Source organism: Archocentrus centrarchus, chromosome 11 (genome assembly GCF_007364275.1).
Source record: "Archocentrus centrarchus isolate MPI-CPG fArcCen1 chromosome 11, fArcCen1, whole genome shotgun sequence".
Lineage (NCBI taxonomy): Eukaryota > Metazoa > Chordata > Actinopteri > Cichliformes > Cichlidae > Archocentrus > Archocentrus centrarchus.
In genome coordinates this window covers 29,399,667-29,417,696 of record NC_044356.1, presented here as the reverse complement: position 1 = coordinate 29,417,696, position 18,030 = coordinate 29,399,667, and the positions used below count along the sequence as shown (strand labels likewise).

The 18,030-nt window shown below is 38.9% G+C and overlaps 1 protein-coding gene across 1 annotated transcript in view; it reads left to right on the top strand.

The window, feature by feature from the left end:
- Positions 1 to 18,030, top strand: part of trappc9 (trafficking protein particle complex subunit 9) — a 244,221-nt gene that overhangs the window by 10,625 nt on the left and 215,566 nt on the right. The window contains 5 exon segments of the mRNA XM_030741516.1: positions 1,613 to 1,639; positions 2,748 to 2,869; positions 6,958 to 7,083; positions 8,976 to 9,192; positions 17,053 to 17,196. Of these exon segments, the coding sequence (XP_030597376.1) occupies positions 1,613 to 1,639; positions 2,748 to 2,869; positions 6,958 to 7,083; positions 8,976 to 9,192; positions 17,053 to 17,196 (636 nt within the window).

Sequence of the window (18,030 nt, the reverse complement as noted above, 5' to 3'; positions counted from 1 at the left end):
ATGATCAAAATAAAATAAAAATGAAACTTCAGTGGCAGAAAAAAATGTGTCAGTTAATAAATTAAAGCCAAATGTTCAGTAAAAATGAATGCAGCTATGAAATGTACTCGGGCTGCACAATTTATTGAATTCTAATCTCAATCGTGATCTTAGCTTTCCATAATTACATGAATGTGATTCAGTGATATTGACCATGTGCCCGCATGTGCCAGTCACAGCTGTTCTCAGCGTTAAGACAGATACACAACAAAGTTCAAATATCTGGCACAGCAGAAGGCGAAGAACTTGTGCCTCAAAGTGGATCGTTGTTCGTTGTTTGGAGATACTTTGGAAGTGATGTTAACCAAGAAGATCTCTTATGCAAAGAGTGCTGTAGGGTTGTGATTGCAAAGCACCACAGCTAACTTACTCAACCACCTGAAAACACACCACAAACTGTTGGATAATTTATTCTGTTACGTTTTGATGCAGATTTTTTTTTTTTTTTATATTTTTAATTTTTCTTCAAAGATTTATGCTGAATTTAGGGTAATAAGGTGGACCAGATTTATTATGATGAATGTCAAACTACATCGATGTACAGTCCTAACTTTTGACTGGTACTGTAAGTCTAGTGTTATGTTTATGTACAATTAAAAACATTTTTGGCACTAAAATTGAGTAATTGTGACAAATATTCATGAACTCAACATCGATCAAAGTAATCATGATTGTCCTTTTGGCCATAATCATACAGCCCTAATATGTACAGTATGGACCAGGGTTATTGTAGCTTTTGTATTTTTCTGTATTTTGTTTTCAGAGTGGAGTTGTTCTTTTCAGTTTAGTTCATATGTTTAGTTTAGGTTTATTAGTTTCATTAATAATTTTAGTTTCCTTATTGTGGATAAGGAGGATGATTTATGAAATTCCAAGCAGGAATTATAATTTAAATGCAGGACTTTGTGCAGTCATCCCTCCCTCAGTCACCTTTGCACCAGTGGCTCCTCATCTTTGCAGTTTACACATTTGGTCTAATGAACAAGAATAAAACATACCATTTTTTTTTTTTAATTATGTTGTGTAATTGTGTAATTACACAACATTATGTCTGACTTTTCCCACCAAAGTCTATTTTTTAGTACTGTTTCCTTAGCTGTGTTTTACACAAGGCTTTATTGAAATTAGATCAGCCTCCATATAGATGGAGCCAGTTTGTAGTACATTTAGTATAAAATGTAGCACGAATCAGGTATAAACATGTATGATGTAAAAGCAGCTCTCGTGTAGTTGAACATAGAGTTAAAATAAGAAATGCAGATACAGTTATCAGTGAGCCAGAGTGGCAGCAGCTGCAGTACAAGCAAATGTTTTAATGCACAAAGCTTTATTCAGCACACATTTTTTTATTTTAAAATTGCCATCAATTAATAGTATCTTAATTGACTGATGACCTGTCAGTGTGACTAAAGTGTTTTTTTTTTTTAAATTAAATAATTTGCAGTACAGCTCTGTGCTCTGAGTATTTCATGGCAAAGCAGCAGCAGCTATTTTTCAGTTTGTTGGGACTAACACTGCTAACACTGCTCGGTATGTCATGGAGTGAATCTGCATTCTCTCTCTCTGTCTGTAGGGGCTCAGGAGGTTCTCATTGACCCAGGTATGGAATGTATAACCGACTTAGCTCTTCCGGACAACAGTTTGCCTGCTTGTTTGTGGTCCCACGTGCCCTGTTTGCATCCATTTGATATCACTCTTCATCCTGCATCATCACCACCTTGATTTCTATGAAATCACCTGATGTTTTTTTCCACTCCTATGACAGCTGTTCTCCTGTGTTGGTTTGCCTTCACCATTTTCTTTTTTTAAAGTTCTTTTTTACCTGTTTTTTTGTTTGCTACACTTTCAGTCACCGAATCTTTAAATGGCCTCTCTCAGCTGCTTCTATTCCTTATTTGACTCATTAGTAATACCAACTTATATCTTATTCTTGATTATGAAACAAAAGTAATTTAACCCTATTGAAATCATTTAAAGCAATTAGTAAAATATTTGTCTATAAAGACAAGATGTAGTTCTGTTGTTGCACCAGTAGGGGGCAGTCAAACACCTGTCGTGTAGACTTACTTCCTGCTTATTAAACACTCACTGTTGCTGAATGTGTCACTAGATTAGAAGGTATATTTGTGGATGTTTGTAACTTCATACTCTCAAAAATTAGACTTTGGATTGCATTGCCCCTTCATCATGCTGCACATTTGACCGTGAAAAGGTGCAATTTAGAATTACCGTATACATAGTTGCCATTGTGACAGCGTCACAGTGTTGCCCTGTTTCTGATGCGCACTCAGGTGACTGTGTATTCGAATCAGATTTGGCTAAGAGAGGCCGTTTGCAGTTTCATTTAAAACATTACAGGTAAGTTTACCTGTGGCTGTGAGCGTTCAGCTGTTTACATCTTAATATTAGTTTTATTACTTCAGACTGGTGTGAAGTAGTTTTAAACAGGAAAAAGGGGATAGAAACGTTTGATTCAACACTCCGTGGGTTTTCAACAATATTTAAATGCAATCATGTGAAATAGTCTCTTATTTAATATAAATGTTAGTACTTGCGCTGCTGGGGTATTCAGTAGGGTGCCTTTAAAGAGTCTTCTCTTCTTCCTTTGTTCACTCTCTTTCCTTTCCTGTGGTAGCAGACCGGAGTGTTGCACTGCCCTCTCAGCGTCTTTCCTGTACTAATCTTAAACTGTCCTGTTTTGACTGTAGGAGCCCTCACAACCAACGGCATCAGTGCAGACACCAGCACTGAGATTGGACGAGCAAAAAACTGCCTGAGTCCTGAGGACATTATCGAGAAGTACAAAGAGGCCATCTCCTACTATGGAAAGGTACTGACCTAAATTTACACAGCTGTTAAGCCAGGAACCCAATCAGGATGGTTATTGTTGGGTTTTCTTGAGGATAGATTATGCATTGTCCCGGGCCAACATTCATCATTATTGCTTGATTTTTAAATTATTTACGTCTTTTTCATTAGATGTTAAATATGAAGATATTTTCAAATCAGCGTGCAGACTATTAGAGTTAAGCTCAAATGAACATTTACATAATAAGAGTAATGTATTTGTGCCAACTGTCAGTCAAAATTTCCAGCTGGATTTCTTAACCATGTAATCCAACACTGACAAGCAGATAATGAATTTTCTATTATTTATTTATTTATTTATTTTCAAGAGACTAAACAAGGACAATTTTAAACACAGGCTTCTTTCACTGCTCCCTTTTTTTTCAAGGAGTTGCCACAGCTGATAGATCTGCATATTTCCAGTTGGCACAGATTTTTCTGCTGGATGTCCTTCCTGGTGCAAACCCTCCCGGGGATTTGTGTCTCTTTCTGGGAGAAACCAGGGATCTGAAAAGCTAGTACTTTAACTGCCTTGTAAAGATATCTGAAGGTCTTAGACCTTAATAGGTGATTCTTGTGATATCTTGTAGTTGTGTCATATTGTTAACAAACCAAAAGTAACAATCAATGTTTTCTGTTGATGTACTGATACACTACCTGAGTATCCCAAGCCTGATAAATCTGTATCATCTGTGCCACGTAGCTCCTTTTGTTTTCCAAAAAAGTATTACAAAGACATCAGTGAGCTGCACTGTTGCAGAACGTGACATGTTCCTTTACTGTGATTAAAAGCGCCACTTTAGTTGACTCCAGGTCAGTCCCCATATGGATCCAAACAAACACAAACCAAAACATTTGCTAGTGCACCAAATCTGCAGTTGAAAATAGTCACATATTTGTAGGTACCCCCCTTCTTGCACAGGACTTGGGGACATCTATTATTTTGGAATAATTGCAAAATGAGTCTGATTGTATTCCTGTGCAAATTTGCTATGTCCTTTATTTTAGAGTTATATTTCCACCATTAACTGCCTGCCACATTGGGCCAAGCACAGAGGTCCTGTGATCAGTTCCATGCAAATCAGCATATCTGCCTCTCCTCTGCTGGAGACTTATGGAGGCTTCTCGCAGTTGTTTATAAAAGTTTGGAGAACATTTTGGGTGTAATTTCAGGAGGCTCATGTTGCTCCCCAACGTGGAGACACATTTATAGGCGACAAATTCAAATCCATCAGAAGAGCGAAATCTCAGAGGACGATGAGATTGACAGTGCACACGGCAGCATATGATGAGGAACATCGTGCTGTCTCCTAACAGTCTCAGCAGTCACTGTATGACAGCCTATTTATAGTAACATAAGGTCAATGGCACACAACCAGACACTTTCCAATCAATAGTTGTCATTATGTCCAGCGATAATGTCAGTAAATATTGGTACTCTGACTTTGCTTGTTTTATGTAAATGATCCATATGAAAGTTAGACGTGGGTGGGATGAAATTCAAAATCGCTCGAGGTCTCCTGGAAATACAAATCCTGCACAGATAGGGCTTAAGATGTGCAAACATAACATGGAAATGATACATATAAATAATCACTAATGTTCAGATGGGTCTCTTTAGCATTTAGCTTTTCAATAAAGGCTTTGAAACTTGTCCTTTGTTTAAAAAAAAAAAAAAAAAAAAAAAGTTATTTTCTCCTGCCTGGTCTAGGCAGTGATGTTAGTTATAAAATATTCTTGCATATGATATAAGCTGAGATATTAAACATTTTATGTACGCAATACATAAAACGATACAATATGAAATTCCAACTCATACTTTTTATAGCTCAGCCAAAAATGATGTTCGACTCATGGCAGAGAAACGCAGACGCAGTAGGGAAGTCCTAAAAAGAGATTTTTAGATTTTGGGACAGCAGCAAAAATACAGACTAACGGCAGCTTTATTCTTTAAATGAAGAAAAAAAAAAAAAAAAGCAGATTAAGAGCATTTATTCTCCTTCAATTGTACATGATGAGCAACAAGTCCTGCCTGGGGCAGCACTAGTTCTCTAAAGGTGCTTTAGTTTATCTTTACAATGAAGCTGTTCTCTTACTATTAGACTTGGTAAAGATGAGATGAGTGTCTCACCATCTAGAGGCCTGTCCTAAGAAGCAGGTTTTGAGACTTAGCAAGGTAACTTCATGTTAAGCCTGTGGTTTCACTGTTCTTAAAAATACTCCTAACTGGAATGCATTGCCATGTGAAGATGACAAAAGGTCAGTGCATACAAAACCACCACCCACTCGCTGATCAATTCTCTGGAAAGTGGTATCGCCATTCCTAGAAAATCTCTTGGGCCTCTGTGTGCAGATACTAAGAAGGTCAGTAGTTTTTGGAGACTGTCTAAAACCTTTGTCTTTCTCTGATTATTATCGATGGTAGATACAGATTCTCAGTGGAGGGAGCTTTATTCCCTGCTTTATTTTTTTTTCTTGCAGACTGCAGCCAATTTTAAAGTTATTTCTTTGTTCTATACTTATAAAGCACCATAATCCTAAAACAGAGAGCACCAAAGCCTCGTGCATGTTGCCTTCATATGGAGTCAGCCTACAACTGCTTTAAATACTGTTGGTTATTCGTTCTGTACTCTCAGACAGTTCTAACACCACCAGGCCTGCAGTGGAAAGAATAGGGCTAAAACTCTCTGATGCCATAGGAATACATCTGTCCTTCTGACCACACTATAAGCCACATTTACACAAAATAGTGCATTTTAAAAACAAAAATACCATAACTACATACAGCACTTCTCAGACAGTGTTGCTTTGGCTGTGGCAGCTGTTGTGCTGATAGTGTGTATTATGTGTTTAACTTCTCATTTTTCTTATCCTGTGGTTTTGTAATTGTTTGTAAAATGATCTGCTGTGCTGCCACTAGACCGGTGCTTGTTTGTGATTGGTTAGATGTCGCAAACACAGACTTACAGAGTTGATAACCACCTTCTTGTCACTGGTGGGTAAGCGAAGGGGAAATGAAGCCAAATTAGGAAGAGATATCCCAAATATGCTGAAATTGTTTCATAGTGCAGGTCATAGAGCGCCAGGTTAATAGGTCATGGTTCTGAATTGAAGAGTGGACCACATTAAGGAAAATAAAGGGTATTTTTATGTATAGCCCTTCAATTTTTTTTTAGATTAATGGTCACAGAAAACCAAAGGAGCTGGTAAGCAGAAATGGAAGCGACATGTCTGTGGGGTAATATTTTTCGATTTCAGCAGGGGGTAGTGTTTGATTTGTTTTGACGCTATTAGAAAGTCTTAAACACACTTTGTTTGAATAGTATCAGTACATGCTAACAGCAGCTGTTTGTTACTGAAGCTACACGGGGGGCAAGCATGGGAGCACGTGTAGCTATGAGGACTAGAACCTTATTATTAAGCAATAAAGCAGAAGTGCTCACAGAAAAGTTATTGTATGGGTCCTTTTGTAGCAGAACGTACTTATATCCAGTGTACTTGTACAAAGTCACAAAGAATAATATTAAAGTATCTCTAATGCTTAGGGAAGCCGAATAGGCTCATTATGCTTCCAAACTATTCAGAAGCAATCCTGTGCTTTATCTTCATTATTATAATTGCCTCTTTGCATTGACCTCCTTCAGCCTTTTTTACCTGTAACTAGTTCATTCAGAATTAAATTACATCTCAACACAGAGCCATTCAGATATTAATTGAATTTTAATAAGGAGACAATGAGGGTGGAAGTGGGAGGAAGTTGAGGGACGGGGAGATTTGAGAAGGGGAAAAAAAAAAAAAAAAAAAAGGCAAACCGGCAGCAGCAGCTCAGGTTTTTCAGCAGAAACGGAGTAATGGCTGGGAATTCCTGAATGTGGAGTGACAGGAGATCCGAGTTATCACACTCCTCCGTCATCCTACATTTGTGGTGACTGATGATTATGGTCATATGTTAATGAGAAAACATTCTTCCTGATTATGAGGTGGGTTGTAAAACTCAAGGCGACCCTCTTCGATGGTCCATTATTTATTAATGCTGAACCCCCCCCCTGCTCCTCCTCTTATCTCCCGCAGTACAAGAACGCAGGCGTCATCGAGCTGGAGGCCTGTGTGAAAGCAGTCAGGGTGCTGGCTATTCAGAAGAGGGCCAGAGAGGCCTCCGATTTCCTGCAGAACGCTGTTTACATCAACCTGGGACAGGTATGCTATCTGACTGGGAAATAAAAGCTTTTCCACCCACACTGGATGATTAATATGGCCACTGGCTCAGGGGTGGACAGTTAAATCACAGGACTATCATACTTGAGTAAAAAGACACACTAAAATGGACCTTGCCTGCACCATATTGCGCTCTCAGACTATGTATTGCTCTTTTTTTAGTCTTAGCTCTTTAGCGTTAGATTAATGCATTTTTGTTTTGTGTCTGATTTTTGGCCTTTGATAATTTGATACGACTTTCAGCCAGCGAAGTCTCTTACAGTCCACCTCTAAGTACAGGGATTCACAGACTTTTCTTCTCCAGTTGCAATATGAAAATACTCAGTTTTTTTTTTTTAATGACATTACATTTTTTTTTATGACACATACATTTGTCCATGAAACTTTCCTACTGGGTCATTGTTATTATGACTCAGTGTGATGAAAATGTTTTTAACAGTCTTTAGCAAACACTAGACCTCCATGAATGTTTTTTTTTTTTTTTTTTTAAACTTTTGTCAGTCAGTCATGTCCTTTCAAAAGATGTTTTTACCACCAACTCACCTCAAAAACTCTTGCCGCCATTCATCTGTAGTAAGTGTAGACTGTGGGTCAGTTGTCAATATGCTGGATGTCCACCTCTGTTTACTCTGGAGGAGGCTGTAAAACTTTGTTAAAGGAGTCTGATACAAGTCGATGAGTCAGTGAAGCGATACTGAGGTGAGCTGTTGAGGATATCCTGAACTTTTCTGTCAGCTGTTCTTTTGTCGCTGTTAGCCTCTGTTAGCTGCTGTTAGCTGGTGTCAGTGAAACTTTCTTTGAAGTGAATCTAAGATTGTTGGACTCGAACACTTGGTGAATAAACTCTAATATGATGTGAGAGGAAGAGTTTGAGGTGGAAATGAGGGAGGAGGAGAAAGACGTAAAAAAACATGAAAATATACATGTACAAATACTAAATGGTCATAGTGTGAAAGAGTTATTTGTGATCTCTAAATTAAAGTAACTTGTGCTACATATGTGGCCGATCTCTAGCCACAAAAAATATAATGAAATTAGGGGAAACCGCAATCTTACTGTGTTCAAGATGGCGGGGCGACGTGGCGGCTTCCACAAACCAACGTCTCTCCTGTGTATTTTTAATGGATTAATTCTGAGTTTATGAGAATCCATCAATTTGTTCAAAGAAGTAATTATACACTGTGTGTGCATATTTATAAAAACATTCTTCTTTTCTATTAAATAACTTCAAAAAGCAAGTAACTGTACCTTTTAAGAAAGGTTAAATTTGGTTCAAAGATTTCAAAAATGAAAATGTACATTTATCTTTTTTATATATTTGATTGGCATTTTATATGTTTATTGTCTAAATCTTAAGACATAAAAAACAAAAATCAATGTATTTAAAAATAAGTGTTATTGAGATATCAGATTGTTGGTGTAATCAGCTGTAGTAAGTTCATGCTGTAAACAGTTTTGAACCAATTTTAGTTGTCCAGGGACGTCTTTTTGTAGACCTTTTTTTTTTTCTCTCTCTCTCTCTCTCTCTCTCTCTCTCTCTCTGTCGTCTAACAAAGTCGGCTTTTCAAGTTTCATCGATGGGTTTGGAATGTTAATGCTGCCCTCTCAGCACATCAGAAGACTCTGATAAAAAGATGCCCCGACAGAAAACTTTTTTTTAATACTGACCTGTGGTTGGTTTATAAACTCTTTTTAAGCAAGGTGATATCACAGAAATTCACCTCCCCCAGCAGAAAAGTGTAAAAGCACTTCTTTTTAATATCAAACTATGTACATGTATTGATTTACATAGTTATAATCAAACATCCAAGTGAAGTCATTAAAAAAGGCATTTTTGAGTGGAGAAGGACTTAATGATGTTTCTTTACCTGCAGCTGTCGGAGGAAGAGAAGATCCAGCGCTACAGTATTCTGTCTGAGCTCTATGAATTGATTGGATTCCATCGAAAATCAGCTTTTTTCAAGCGTGTCGCCGCCATGCAGTGTGTAGCTCCCACCATCCCAGAGCCTGGCTGGAGGGCCTGCTACAAGCTGCTGTTGGAGACGTTACCCGGATACAGCCTGTCACTTGATCCCAAAGACTTCAGCAAAGGTAGACTTAGTCACATGATGGCTGAATAACATCTAGACATAATATTTTTACATGGGCATATACGCAAAAAACAATCCTATGAGCCATTCTCGTACAGTCCCCAGACGCATCTCAAACTATTTACCGTATTTTGCGACCATAAGGTGCACAGAATTATAAGGCGCACGATAAAACATATGTAGAGCGAAACAAAAGCGTCAGGTAAGTCGAACTTTATTCAACACATTCACAATAACTCAGAATAATACCCTCACATTTTAAATCATTCATCTTCTGCAAATCCATCAAATTCCTCATCTTCAGTGTCTGAGTTGAGCAGTTGGGAGATTTCAGCATCAATGCCGGGTTCCCTCTCGTCCTTATCCAAGTCAGTCTCGTTATTGTTACTGTTTTGGTTTGGTTGGGGCACACAGCAACTAACTGCGGTTTGGTTTCCAGTTTTGGAACAATGCTTCCACTTCTTGTTGAATTTATCTCCGGTGGCTTTGGCTGCGTTCCACACCTGCTGCGCTGCACTCACAGCTTGTTCTCGTCTAATATCGTCAGCAGAGTCATTTTGTGAATCGGTGATGGCCTATTTTAGAGAATTCAATGAGGCCTTTGAACTGATCTGCCAGACCGGAGGCCATATCGCTGCAGACCACGCAGTGGTGCAGTGGTGTGGATACTCGGCCATTGGCGGTCAGACAGCAGCGCTCAAATTACACAGACCGACCGACATTTTCTAACTATTTGAAAAGCGTATGCTGGGCATTAAACTGGTGTAAAGACATTTACAAACTTTGTGACATCATGTCAACTTTATAAAGTGCAACTTAGAAATATGCAGAAGCCATTTCTACCTGATGATCTGACATGTTAGAATATGACTGTTTAGTTTATTTAGGTCTGCTTGGTAAGAAAACAGGTTCCAGGCTGATGCTTTTTTGCAGTAAAGAGCTGCAACTCTGACATCAGAATATCACTCTTGATAACTTGGGGCAATATTGAGAGCACGGACTCTCCTCAGGAGAAACTGTCGGTTTCAACAGCATAAAACAAACCAACAGAAATCAGAAGCAGCAAGTTGTGGAGCCGGTGGTGGTTGACAGCTTTTAGATTGGTATACGTGCACATTAAGTGCTGTCAAAAGGGTCCATATTAATGCTAATAGCGTACTTGTGCTCTCGTATTGTACCTGTCAAGACTTTCCTGTATTTTCTGATGTGTTTGTGAACAAGCGGCCGCTCTGCAGGAGCTACAAACAGACAAACTCCAGTCAGCTACAATTATGTTATGTCTGTAGCATTTGAAGCCAGTAATTTTAGAAAGTGTTAAGGACCTTTAGTAGGTGGCTTTTAAAAGAATTTTCTAATTACTAAAAATCTGCAGCACAAAGCTGCATTCATGGAACATCTGACAGGAGACTGATGGCGATAAGATTCATGCATTTTAAATTTCCTCAAGGCTTCTGTAATGATCACAGAATCATAATACTGAACCTTTATGAGATATGAGTCTCATTAATTACTACAATTTTGAAAGACATTTCAGTTGGGTTTACAACAGACCCTGCACCGGAGAGAAGTTTAAAGAAATCACTCCGTGTGAGCACATGGATGAGAAAATACACGCACGAGGAAGGAGGTGTTCACATTATGCACCGATCTCTGTGCAGAAATGCAGAAACCTGAGACGCTGCAAGCTCATCAGCTGCCTATAAAACATATCTGGATTATAGTCCTCCCTCTGGCGTTCAGTTCAGTTCAGTTAAACTCAAAAAAATACCAAGCAAAAACATGTGGGGGCCAGCTCTTCACATGCAGGGTGAGGACTCAGTGAAGAGTTACTCTGACACTGTGCTCACAGCTTTGAGCCATCCACCTGTGCCAATTGTGCACTTGTTCTGATAAACTCTTCCCCTCTCATTACAAATAAATTAACACTCCTGGCAACAACTCTCATGACCGCATCGGGTGCAAAATAAGACAGGCTTTTTTCAGTGTTAAATTTAGCACAGTTGCAACAAATTGCGTGCCACAAAGCTCAGTAAATCACGTTTGTATAATTCATCTCCTCCCCAGATTTTGCATTCTAAAAAGGAAATTCCTACAAATGCATATGCAATAAGGCCAACTGCAAAAATATCCATGTCCATGCCTTTCGCTTGCAAACGGACACTACTCCTCTTTAGTAAATACAGACAGCAGCTTTTTAACACCTAAAGAGTGCTTTGAGTTGGTGCACACTATAAATCTTGCTCCTAGTGAGTGAGAGGGTTCCGTGTATAATGCCTCCTGTACACACCGTCCTGGCAGCACCCTCTCCTAAAGCAGACAGAGTATCTTCAGTAGTGAAAAATGTGTCTGAAGTGGACGATCTCCAGTTATGTGCTACATGTGAGAGAGTAACAGGCAGTTAATGTGTGAAAACCGATATAGTTCGATTAATTTTTTTTTTTTTTAAGGGTTGCAAACCAAAAGTGCTGATTTTTACATCAGTTTTTATATCACTCTGCCGTACGTGATTAACAGCAGTGTCAACATATTTGATAGATTTAGTTAATGAAGAGTGTTGCTTCGTTTCACTACCAGCTTTGCTGTCTTTTCAAAAGCAATCTTTCAGGGTATTTTGCATTCGAGTCAACACTTTGCTTAAAAAGAATCATGGGTGAGACCTGACCTGGGCTTTTGTAGACTACTTGGTAAAGCCTCCCCTGATAAACCTCTTACTCCCACAGACTCTTGACCCTTGCTCACTACAGCCTCTCAGTGGCAAGCATTGGCCATACAAAAGCATACAGTGTACAGAAAAGTTCAGGGACATCTGTGTTCTATCTTATGATTGTTATTCAAGAGATGCGGTGTGAGGAGATTTTTCTTGGATAAGCTGTTAATCTTTGGCCTTTTTTCCTTTGTAAATGGTGGACAGAAAAAAGCTGCATGTTTTAGGTCAAATGCTTGTACTTAGAGCTGCAGTAGGCAGCATGTTTTTGGCATTGGACCAAAATCTAATTATAATTGTAATTCAAGTAATCTGAAAGAGAACTGGACTCCTGAACCTCATCTGTGTTCTGTGTCTAGTCCACGACGGGTGACTTTGACCAATTACAGCTCTCTTCAGACCAAAGCAGGTGAGCACGATATAGTTGCATAGAGGAGAAAGAGTCCATGCAGAGCTAAATTTAGTGGTCAAATGGTTTGACCAAAGCACTTATACTAAGAAAAACAGAGTTGTCATAATTTATATTTTGTGTAATTATACTACATAGCATTATGTAATTGTATTACATAAGACCCCAGTGTGTACTGTATATGTTCCTTTGTGTATGTGGAGTCCAACAGTCCAATGAAGTACTCAGACAATCAGTGAATTTTACACTGTTATACATTTCCTTTCCAACATTTCACCAATTTCACTAAGGTATCTGGTACAACGATCTTACAGTTAAATCATTTAAATAGTAGTCTCTGGCACACATGTATGCCACCCTAGTATCTTACAGTACTGTCAGATACCAGTGACTTGGAAAAGTCTTGCTGAGCTCAAGAGATTCAATTGCTATTAGCAATTAACAGATAATTTCTATTTTCAAGTATCCAATTCTTATCTTCATACTTTATAAAAGATTGTTTTAAAATATGCGTCTTCCAAGTAGTAAAAAGTAGTCAAGGATCATCTGATTTTCAAAAAGCTTTTAAAGTAATGGACATACAAGCTTGCTGAGAATTTTAAAATACATGGCTGAATAAAAATATTTAATTACAAAACTTACAATGCTCACAAGTGCTCAAGACGTTCCCCTCTAGATGCATGGCATATGTCCATACGATAGTCAAACTTGTCCCATACATGTCTGCAGCCACTGCTGCTGTTGTGTGGTTTTGCAGTTCATCCACAGTTTAAAGGGGAGGTGCATAAATGGAGTCAAATTACCTCTTTCTAATAGTACGTGTTTTGATTGTTACCAGTGAATGGCTGCGGATTTAAAACACTTTAAAATTGGATGGTTCTTTTTGATACACCCTGTTATTAATGCCACCGTAAAAGAATAAAAACCAGGTAGCTTTGTGGGACTTTTGGATGAATAAGATGGAAAAATAGGCCTTAGCTTGTAAAAATTGCCTATATAGAGCCTTTCAAGTTCTAACAATTCTAACTGCTTTTTGCAAAAAAACAATTAAGTTTGTCCTTGAGAAATGAGCTTTTTAAAGTAACTTATGCCAATCAGTTTGGAGAACTTGCCCCAGTTCTTTTGTGGATTCAGGCTTTCTCAGTTCTGTCATATCTGTCACTGCATGTAATCCCACACTGACTCCATGATGTTAAGATCCAAGCTCTGTGGGGGCCATACCATCTGTTGGTGCAGAATCAATCTGGGACAGATCAGACACCTCCCCAATGATACTGCACGATGAATTTAAACATCTGCGCTGGTTAAAACCCTCGCAGAGTCCTGTCTATACAATCCAGCAATGATTGTATACTTAAAAATAGCTTTTTCTGTCTGTCCTTCCTTTGTCTTGTTATATATCAGATATAAAGGTTACTGTTGGGTATTTGTCAAACCTAAAAGTAGAAGTCTTCTTTCGGGCTAGAGCAAATCATTTAAAAGTAAAACAAAGTGATAACATGTGCACAAGTGTACACTTCATTATTAAAACTGAATAATCTAGGTGGAACTGTAGAGCATTTCTTCTGAATCAAATAGTCTATTAATAATTACGTTATTACATTAAAATTTTCAGATGAGGCAGCAGTACAGCTTTATCCACTTGATGAAAGTCAGTGTTCAGTATATAAGAGCACATAAAGTGCATTGCACTTAATATAGCATAATATTATACAGTTAAAAATATAAGCACCCTCAAGTAGACTTGGAGAAGAACAGTACATACAATACATTGCACTGCATTTAAAAATTATGCTACATGAAAGATAGCTATAACCACTGGATTATATATATATATATATATATATATATATATATAAAAATATGCTATTTAGGTTTAAGGAGCAGACTAATAAAGTACTACCATTTTTTTTTTTTGTAGTAGTGTAGTGTATTACAACTTTTTGAATGGGCTGTGTCATACTGCAGGCCACATTACTTGTCAGATAATTACAAGATAATGCCATCAAAATGCTGCAAAAGGCAACGACAGCACAATCACAGTGGAAAGATCAAGTTCAGTGATTCTGATCATTTTTCAGTCCCAGTCGTTGCTGCTTAGTCACACAGAATAAATGAACTAAATCAACTAACAGTAGCATTGCTTAAAATGTAACACTGTACAATAAATTGGCTTTTCCTAAGAAGCGTCTTCATTAGTAACTGAGAGCCTAATATTATCAGTCAAACTACCCATGCTGCGTTACTTTCAGCAGGCATCAGTACACACCGTCATTACCACGTCATGACAATGCAGTAATGGCTAATGGCTGAACGTACAAATTGGTTGTTGGATTTGTCGAGGTCTTGCTACATATTCTGTCTATATTCTCCCAACTGACGCACTGACTCCCGCAGGGCTGATGGGAAAGCAGGAAATGATGGAAGTAAGCCTTTTAGCGGAAGGGATCAAGTGATAGTTTATAAGGCAATACCGTGGGGCTGCAAGTTCAAAAGAGAAAGAAAATGGGAATCAATAGTGCATTGCAATAAGGCTGCTGTGCCCAGACATGCAGTCGAGCAAATGCCTTTGTAAGTGGTTCATATGCCCTTTTTCACCACTATTACTGCTCCTAGTAATGGGGACACTGTATTTTTCTGTCACCTTTTGTCCTCTCGCTGCTCTGTTGTCATTCTTTTAAATGCAATTTTGGAGTTGTCTTTTTTGGTAATCATTCAGATGCTTATAATTGAGGAGAACAATGGAAGTATGTGCCATCTCATCACCCTACACAGTAGATCCGAGGAAAGCTTGAGGGTGCACTGCCTTTTGAGTCAGGTTTTCTGCATGACAGTGTGACTGCTTGGCCGTGGCAACACACTCATTATCTTGGTGGTGTGTTAATTGGATTGCCAGACACCTCCAGTTCAGCACTGAAAATACCACAAATGAACACATTTTTCATGTTTGAGTGAGAGCGACATGCTCAGAAAATCCGGAGTGTCCTTTGGATTACCGTCCTCCAGATAAGCGCTGGTTCTGGCAGACAGGTGGAAGTCAGCTATTTTTAGACCGCTTAGTGGGTGCAGTTTCATGACAGAAAAAAATAACTTATGAAGGAATGGCATTTGCAGTTTGTTCATATGGCAGAAGAAGTCAGGATGAATAACAACCATGGTAGAAAAATGCTGATAAGTGAAAAGTGTCATGGGTATGATTTGATCCTAGCAGAAGTGGTATTTAAGCTGAGGAAACATCAGAGTGTTTACCAGATATCCTCCTTCCCACCTTCTGGCCCCCACAGCCTCTCCAGAGCATCTTTCCTCTAGTTTTTCTTTCCCACTCAGTGAGTCAACAGTCGACAGCTGGGAGTGGAGCAGGGCATCTTGTGGGGTAGGGGTGGGGGGGTGTGGGGGTGTGGGTTGAGGGCCTTATGTAACAGTTGGTGTCAAGATAGAATGCTATTAAGATGTCTTGTGGTGCTCTGCAGAAACAAAACACCAGCGGCTAAGTTAGCGAGTGGAAGCTTACAAATGAATAGTAGAGGATGGCCCCAGTGAATTAGTTACAGCTAATTATGTATGTGTACGAGACATTTGTGATGCAATCAGGGTTAGAGGAATTTGGCTAAAAATGAGTAAGTCAATATCTTACTAATTATTGGAGACATCTCAGTAGGTCAGTGTGTCCATCTGTTCACCATGTATCTCAACAACTGACTAATCTGCTTGAAAGTTGGCAGGTGTATTTCTGGGGACCCGAGTAAATGTAGGGCCGAGCTGGAGTTTGCTTGGATGAATGGCTGTCAGATTTTGGCAGAGTTGTTCTCAGTTACCAGTGTTTTCCCAATTGCTGAGTGACTGCTAGCCTCTCTACTGTATGTGTAGGGGGAGGGGCCCACATGTACACACAGGCTTTTTTTTTTGTCTATCTTTGTGATCCTAAACTAAAACAGGCTTTTACAAGGTTATGAAAAGAGAGAACATTTACAGTTTTATTTCTATTATGGTCTAAAAATGTCAAACATACCTGAACAAGTACATTTTTTTTTTTTAACATTTAATCTTACTTGTTTTTTGGTCTTTGGTTTCCTGTGACAAATTACTTTAGTCACACACACATTTTGTTTGGCTACAACTTGCAATCTGCACCTTCTGAGAAGCTGCCTTTTAAATAGGCGCACACATTAGTGCATCCGTAAAGCTGTCCTTTTTCAAAACATTGTAATTGCTTACATGCGATGTGTGTAGCTTTAAAAGAAACAAAAAACAAACTGGGTTACACTAGTCCTAGACAGGCAGCTTGTAGTAATATTACTATTTAATATGTAGTTAATTACTGTGTTATGTTCCCAGTTATAACATTTAATGTCATTTCTTATGTGTGAAACAGTAGTTACTAAAAATAGTTACAGTTACAGTCTGGTGCCACTGTGGTCACATCACATCTGCTACCACAAGCCACTGTTTCTGCCAGCCATGTTTACAAACAGCTGATCCAGACAGGGTGGAAAATGTGTTAAAAGATAAAGATTAATGCATTAGCATCAGCATAACAAAAGCCAGCACAATGTAGGCAGATATCAGCACAAAGATCTCGATACAATCCGAACAAAATTGACATGGTACAACAAAATTTTAGCTCATCTGTATCAGGCAGAATATTGTCTATGTGCTAATCTGATTTGATATCTGCATAACATTAGATGCCAGCAATGAGCTTTGCCAACCATGTGAGTATGACTTTCTTTCTGTCATCTCTCTCCCAGGTACCCACAGAGGCTGGGCTGCTGTACAGATGCGCCTCCTGCATGAGCTGGTTTATGCCTCCCGTCGCATGGGCAACCCGGCCCTGTCTGTACGCCACCTGTCCTTCCTGTTGCAGACCATGCTGGATTTCCTGTCTGAGCAAGGTCAGTTCATGATAAACAGTCAGAAGGAAGCTTGAAAATGAGCAGAATATACTAGTGTTTCTTTGCAGAATTGAAAACCTGTGTGGTGTTTTCAGCTTCATCCCCTGCCTTCAGAAAAAATCTAGACTCAGCCAACCTGTCCCTTGGTGATTGCAGCATTATACCATGAGTTTTAATAGTATGCGATACACAACAAAGCCAGCTTTTTCTTGGCGGGAGTGCAACATTGTGCTCTGACCAGAAATCCAGCTGCAGCAGCCAGGAGATAGGGCTTTTTTTTTTTTTTTTTCCCTTTCTGAAGCTGTGCAAGCCAGACGCTCCACTGGCCACACAAAAGAGGCCAGTGTAATCCCTGGTTGGCTACTGAGCATGAGAATTGAGGGTGGGAGGGAGAATATAAGGAGACGAGGTGGGAACAAGATGAAGCAAGCTCAAAGTATAAAATATTAAATATTAGCAAAGGGAGTTCTGCAGCTCTGCTAAGACAAGCTTTCTTAGAAACAGTTCTGCTGAAAAAGTATTACTATCTACAGCGTTACACACATCAAAGGGTGTGATATAATTACTACTTTGTTGTTGTATCACAAGAAGTGAGCAAGTATTTTCTCCCTGAAGAAAGTGACCTTGTAAGCTGACTTCTTCAGCAGTGCTTTCTGCTGCACTAAAATACTGTTTCATATTTACTTGGTGTAACTTTTTGGGTTCTGAGCACCGTCTGTTGCAGCTTTGTTGCCCTCCTTTGATTGCCTCTACTCCTGTCAGCAGCGTGATATTAAAAATGACAGAAAGTAGGTAGGTCTTGTGAAGTAAGTCCCCTTTGATGTGTGTGTGTAT